The sequence below is a fragment of the Nestor notabilis genome, unplaced genomic scaffold (genome assembly GCF_000696875.1).
Source record: "Nestor notabilis isolate BGI_N333 unplaced genomic scaffold, ASM69687v1 scaffold12829, whole genome shotgun sequence".
NCBI classification, from domain to species: Eukaryota; Metazoa; Chordata; class Aves; order Psittaciformes; family Psittacidae; genus Nestor; species Nestor notabilis.
In genome coordinates this window covers 49144-56259 of record NW_009945121.1, presented here as the reverse complement: position 1 = coordinate 56259, position 7116 = coordinate 49144, and the positions used below count along the sequence as shown (strand labels likewise).

Genomic DNA, 7116 nt, shown 5'->3' with positions numbered 1-7116 from the left:
CAAAGACTACATCAAACTATTAGCAAAAGGCTACCTCCTGCACTGAAGCGAATGCCAATTAGTTGTAATGTCAATTTTTCTTGTCTAAGGATTTCAAGTGTGTTTGTGATGCCACAGCACCAGCATTTTCTTCCTGGCTTGGAATCAGTGAACTCTAGCCTGTGTGTTTGACCAATAAACTGTTTAAATTTGTCACTGGCTACATGTACTTAGAACACCTTGGCACCGAAGCCCATTACTTCAGCTTTGGTAGCTGTGAGTATCTGATTAGGGTAAGGTGGTATTTGTGTAAGTAAAAGCATTTTTGAAACTCTCATATTCCTTTAACATGCAGCCCATTTTATTGCTCTTTATAGTTGCTATTTTTTTTTAGGCACTGAGGTCTGAAGTGTTTTACTTATGCAGATGAAAAATCGTTTAGTCTTGAGAGTTTGTTTTCTTTCCATCTTTTTTCTGTAGATGTCGAGGTTGTCAAAACCCACATCATGTTTTACACATTCAGTAATGTTACATCTTATATGTTTTTCCTTTTCTTTCTAGATGCAGAGGGAAATCGCTTATATGGGCCGAGATGGCCCAAATACTTCTCGCCCTGGATCTGCCACGCACCCTCCACACGTGATGCCCAGCTCACCGCCCTCCACCCCGGTGCCCCACTCCATGCCTCCCTCTCCATCCAGGATTCCCTATGGCGGGGGCCGGCCCATGGGTGTGCCAGGCAACGCCACCATCCCCAGGGACCGGCTCTCCAGCGTGCCAGCCTCACGCTCAATATCTCCCAGCCCAAGCGCCATTTTGGAGAGACGGGATGTGAAGCCAGATGAGGACATGAGTAACAAAAACCTTGCCCTGATCCGAAATGAAGGCCTGTACGGTGACCCCTACTTGTTTCACGAGGGGAGGATGAGTTTGGCTGCACCCCACTCCGGACACCCCCTCGATGTCCCCGATCACATCATAGCCTACCATCGCAGTGCCATGAGGTCATCAAGCACTTACTGCAATCCCTCTATGCAGCCCGAAATGCTGGAGCAATCCTTGTACAGACAAAAGTCACGGAAGTACCCAGAGAGCCATTTGCCTACCCTTGGCTCTAAAACGCCTCCTGCCTCACCCCACAGGGTGGCTGACATGAGAATGATCGATATTCATCCTCACCATAGTGCTCACATTCCCCCCCACACCATCCAGCCTGACAGGTCTTCCCCCAGCCGCCAGTCCTTCAAAAAGGAACCAGGACCACCCATGTTTGTGGATGCGAAAGCACGAAGCACCCTCGGCCACCCGGGTATGGCTGAGGCAGTGCCCTCTCCAGTTGACAAGCAGGCTTTTGGCTACGGGTCACCTGCGATGCCCAAGGACAAGGAGACAAGGTAAGGCAGAGCTGGGGCTTAATTTATGCAATGAGAAGTGTTCCTAAACCACACATCTTCTGCCGTTTAACACCCAGGGGACAATGTAATGTGTAGGAGGCTGCTGCACTGGGCTGCAGTGTTTATTAGCCATCTGACAAGGTAGTTAGTAATTTAGAGGAGATGCAGCACCACCCAATATTAATCTGAAAGTATTGTCAACCCATGATGAATCCCTAGTTATTTTCATTTGTGTAAATTTCAGTCATTGGAAAAAATATAATAAAATAAAATGATTAACTAGGTTTTTTCTTTCCAGACAACCAGATCATGTTACAAGAACAAATGATGTTCTGTTCCTGCTAATAAGGGAATATATTTCACCCCTGTTAAGAATGACACACTGATATTACAATTTTGGTTCTTTATGGAGTGGAGTTTTTCTCATCTACTGTTAGGAAATGGGAAGAATTTATCATTACTGTCTTATCTCCTGTAAAACACAAATTTGCATAAAAATAGGACAGTTGTTTACAATAATATTCCTCGAGGGGAAACTGCTGAGAAGAGCGACCCTGTGCCAGGGAAAAAATTGAAACACGAATGCTGTTCCCAGTGATTTTTCCAGCATCACAAATAGTTGGTGACCTGACTTGTTGTTAACTTTTATGCGCTGACAATGATGACAATGATCTCTCCTGTCTTTATAAGGACCAGATTTACTCAAAGGTCTGTGAAGGCTTCTCCTGCCATAGACCCTGCGCTAGGAGAGAAAAATCGTTAAGCTGCCTGTCAGTTGCTGTGTATTTGTATGAGTTGCGCTAATCTCTAGCATATTGCTTGTGCTGTTAACTTTTATAGAGCTCTTTAGGGAAGTGAAGATGGATAGCTGGAAAACGCTGAGCTCACAGAGGCCAAAGGTAACTGCTGACTGCCTTAACCACTGTGGAGATACGGAGCTTCATATAGCCCCCAAACTTCCCTTCCACCTGAGCAACTTGCTCAACAGTCACCTCTGACCATGCTTGGCCAGAAAAATGAATGTTATGAGGTCCATTGGTGGGAAGAAAATGGAGGACAGAACAAAATCAGCCATCCACAAAAATTACAGACTTACAGCTTGGTAGTTATGTTGACACAAAAGCATGAGTTAGGGCGTATTACAATCTACGGTCAGTGAGACCTGATTTGTATGTATTTATTTCCAAACAAGCTTTCATTATTACAACTACTAAATAATTTTAACTATATTTAAATAACTTGTACTATATTTGGACTATACATCCACCACTAAACCATACCACTAAGGGCCTGTAGATTAAGTCCTTAGTGGTATGGTTTAGTGGTGGACTTGGCAGTCCTGGGGCAACTGTTGGACTTCACGATCTTAAAGGTCTTTTCCAAACCAAGCGATTCTGTGATTTGCCAATTCTAATCCAAGAGATAGCTTCAAATCAAAAAGTTTACAAATTTCACATTAGGGGGTTGAAAATAAGGGAAGACACCAACAAGTTTCCAATCTGTGTCTTTCTTTCTCCCCTCTGGGCATCTCATCTGTTCACTCAGATACGCATAAGGCTGTGTATTTGTGAATATGCAAAAAGCAACTGTACTGATAGTTCTGCAGCTCCTGAGGAGGAGCTTTGCACCAGGTGTTTTAGTCCTGGACCCAGAATATATTTACAGTGATGAAAATAGCATTTGCATAATTACATTTCCAAATAAATACATGACCTTAAAATTCAGCATGGTGTGCATTAGCCATGTCACTGAAAAAATCATTCTTGAAAGCTGCCCTTATAGGTTGTAAGTTTTTTTAACCTTGAGAAAGTGACTTTTAAAAAATAGTTGTAAGTACCAAAGCAGTTCATGCAAATTGGTGTGTTTTCTAACTGCTGCAATATTAGGAATTGGGTTTGAGTTCTACAGACACAAAATGCTCTAAGCCTTATTTTGGCTTTGTAATCATTTCATAAACTTAATTTCATAAACATAATTTCACAAAAAAACAAATACTGTTGAGATTGTACCTAATGAAACAAGGAACACTAAGGGTATCCAGGCTGAGGTGCTCTTTTCCTGCTTCAGCAGGGGCTGAACAATTACAAGGTTGTTATGAACACCTGAAAAGTGACATATATAATGGCAGAAAGGTATCCCATACTTGTTGTGTATGGGATACAGTTTACACCTATAAGCAGTACAGCTGTGTTTGCTTCTGTGAGTAAGAATATTTTGGGATTGGAGAGATAGGGCTGAATTCATCCTCTTTCAGGCATGGTAAAATGAAGTGTATGCTGCTGTCTCATGCACATTATCCACTTGCTGATGACTGTGTAAAGAGCCTAAAAATCAGGCCACAGAAAGCAACTGGTGTGTTCAGTCAGCCTGCATGCAGAGAGTGTCAGTTGTGGGGTAGCAGCAAAAGAGCAGATTGAGTGTCTCATGGGCTTGGACTGAAGAGAGAGGTCTTTTGCATTTGCACACTTGATAACAGACTCCCCATCCTGACTCATTCAGGAGTGGGTTGAGGACCCTGCAAGCACCAAACCCATCATCTCAGCACTGCTGTTCCTTCAGTCCCTAGTGAAGTGTGTTGAGAACACTGGAAACATCTCTTGTGCCATCACTTAGTGGAAAGTACCTTGAAGCAGCACTGTGACAACCTCAGAATAATGCATAGTTTAAGTATAAATCAGAGAAAAGATTAAAATGGATAGTGACAATGCCAGAAATTAAACTGAATCTCTCTTCCCCTGTTAATTCTCCTTCAGTTTTTCCAGTCTGGGGCTGAAGAAGGACAGATGTATATTTTATCAGAATATATCAAGTATTTATAGCAGATCAGATCTCTCATTGACCATATCCTGGTTTTGTTGAAGAAAATGGATCCATTACCTTTGGCATGTTAACTGTGGCAAATTTGGGTCAATAAAAGATGAAAATCAGTATTTCCAATCTTTTCTTTTGGAGTTTCCCATTTTAATTTTGCATTGCGGAAGCCAGGCTGTCAAGCCTGTTATTTAAGCCACAGTTGAGAGGGTTTTAATTGCTTCATGTAATTCTTTCTTGTATCTGTTTTACCGCAGGTAATTTCAAGGTAGCTACTTCTGCGGTATAAAGCATTGAATAAATTCTTACAGTAATTCATTTACCAGAGGAGTTCCATATAAAGCTCTTTTAGAACAATGAGAAGATACAAGTTCATGGAGATTTATAAAAATAAAGTTTGTTAGTATTCATGTGCACAAAAATATTAGAAGTTGTAACATGTTGCAGCAGTTCATCTTTGAGGGGTCATCAACCCTGAAAACAGGCATACAGGGAGAGAGTAAATTTTTGTGAGTGAGCATGAGTTGTTTAAACAGGGATTTGCTATCATATTTTTGGATGGCCCATTTATATAGCTTATAGTAGACAGTTCCGAAAGTTACTACAGGCAAAGTAGATGTTTAAATGTTGATAAACTGAAAAAGAAGCTGTTTATCTGAAAGTGCATTAAATTAAATGCCATTTAACTTACATCCTTTGCATTTAGAGCACATGTTGTGTTACAAAATTCTAAGTTATTTGATAGTGCTGAATATGTATTTAATAAATGCTGGTACTCACTAAAATACAATCCTTAGAATATCAAGATAGCTCTACAGGTTGTTTTCCCTCTAAAAGCGTTGCAAGAGTTCACTATGATTCTCTTCTGCCTGAACCCAATATATCCTTTTTATGCCACATTACTGAGAAAAAATGATAGAACTGAGCAAAAAATGTGATCACATTTACAGCTTGTGGCTTGCAGTTCAAGACTAAAGTGTAATGGCAACATGTAGGTTATTGGGTATTGTTCACATCACAAAACCACTTCACTTTTTAATATGCTGAAGTATGGATGGACTCCCAGTGCATGGTCATACTCTTTAAAGCCATTGACAGTGGGAGACTCCATCAGAATGCAATGAGAATTGTATAAGAAAAGTGGACTTTGCAGATATGCAGGGCTGAAGTTGCATCTCTTTTCATGGAAGATGTTCAATGTTCTGAAGAGGCAGAAAAAGATGAATGCAAATGACCAGTACAGGGTGGAGGAAAGGTAAACTGTACTTTGGCTTCTGTTGGAGGAACTGTTTGTAGGAAGATGAGATGCAGGCTCCTGGATAAGAGTTGTCAAATAGTATCACAGCTGGCAGTGCTTCAGAGCTTTCCTTTTCCCTTTAGCTTCAAGCTGTAGAAAATTTGAGTGTAACCTTATCCTTAGAAGACTGAAGTATTCACTGGTGTGTATCTTCCACCTGGGAGGAGAGCAGAGTATGGAAAGAGTTCTGCTGGTCATTGCATCACATCCTTACAGGATATGTACTCTGCTGTTTTGGGGGGACTTTGGGGTAAAGTCTGACTGTGACACTTTCACTTGGTTCTAGGGAAGCCATTGGGAAACTCCTGTTTATTTTCTTTTCCCAGTGAGGTAAAAACACTTCTAATGAAATATTTCTCTCATAGGGTAATGTAGAAAGTAATGGGTTTTTCTTTTTAGCTCTCTCTGACACTGTTTTTGATTACTATACAGGCTTCACTTGGGGTTTAACTACAAAAATACAAAGTCACTGAAAATCTTTCTCCAGAATAGTGTGCCAGTTGGTTCATGGTGCCAGACTTACACGGCACAGCCTAGGGTCAGACAGGAACATGAATGCTTACACAGCCCAGTTCTAGTTTGTGTCTGTATGAAATATCTTTTCAGTGATGTGAATATTAAAGATATACCCAGGAAAGGGAAGGAACATGCAAGTCATGCTTTAATAGCATTGCTGTGAGAAGTGGGTACGAGTTCAGCAATATGCTATATCCTGCTTGGGATTACTTCCAGTTAATTGCAGTGGAAGGAATGACATGAAACCTTAGCGAAGCTGTAAAGAAGAAATCTGGTGATGAAATCTGATGTCCCAGTGCACAGTCACTGGAGAAGCAAGGGCTTGCTTGGCTTTTGCTGATTTTGGGGAGTGAGATGCTAATATAGGGCCCTGGATGTACCCGGGCCTGAGGAGAACAGGCTGGCATGTGCCTGCTTTGCTGGTCAAGGTCTGGGACAAGCCAAAGCCAAGGCTGATGGAGAGGCCTGCTAGAGCTGGGAGTTGCTTCTGACCTTGCCCCCTCTTTACCTCCCCTACCATGCTACTGCCTCTGACTCTCCCAGTATTCACAGGAAAACGATGTGAAACAATGCCTTTCTGTGCTCAGGCTGATAAAATAGCCATTTCTTTCCCAGCTGTTGTACAACAGACCCTCCCTGCTCTTCCTGGGTGGTGGAGAGAGGCAGATTATCTGGGAAATTAATCTGGAAACAGACAGGGTTTGGCCTTCACATGCTGCCCTGCATTTTGTTCTGCCTGACCGTCTCTCCTAGTGCTCCATGACTCCGCCTGTCCTGCCCATGGGGCCCCAGCCTGCCCCATGCCCTGGGAACCCTGCCCTGCCTCGTGCCACTGGAGTGCCGGTCTGCCCCGTGCTGCCCGGTACAGGAAGGGATGGCGGGGCAGGCTGTTCCTCCCACCTTCCCTCTCCAAAGCTGGGAGCATTGTAGAGAATACAATGTTGAGAACCAAAAACTTTGAACTGTCATGACAGTGTCGGCATCCCTGATGGACCCTGGCCTGGCACAAGCTGAAGAAAGCATTCATTTTCTCCCTCTGGAGCCGAGGTTGCTCCAGCCCTCCACAGGGAAGCTGAAGGGGAAGGGGGCAGCTGCAGAGCCCATCCCTGCCCCTCTGGG

The 7116-nt window shown here is 42.8% G+C and overlaps 1 protein-coding gene across 1 annotated transcript in view; it reads left to right on the top strand.

Annotated features, from left to right (window-relative positions):
• Positions 1–540: 540 nt before the first annotated feature.
• KIAA1217 (KIAA1217 ortholog) overlaps positions 541–7116 on the top strand; it is a 49857-nt gene continuing 43281 nt past the window's right edge. Inside the window, exon 1 of the mRNA XM_010022737.1 lies at positions 541–1373. Coding sequence (XP_010021039.1) covers positions 541–1373 — 833 coding nt within the window. The remainder of the gene's footprint in view (positions 1374–7116) is intronic.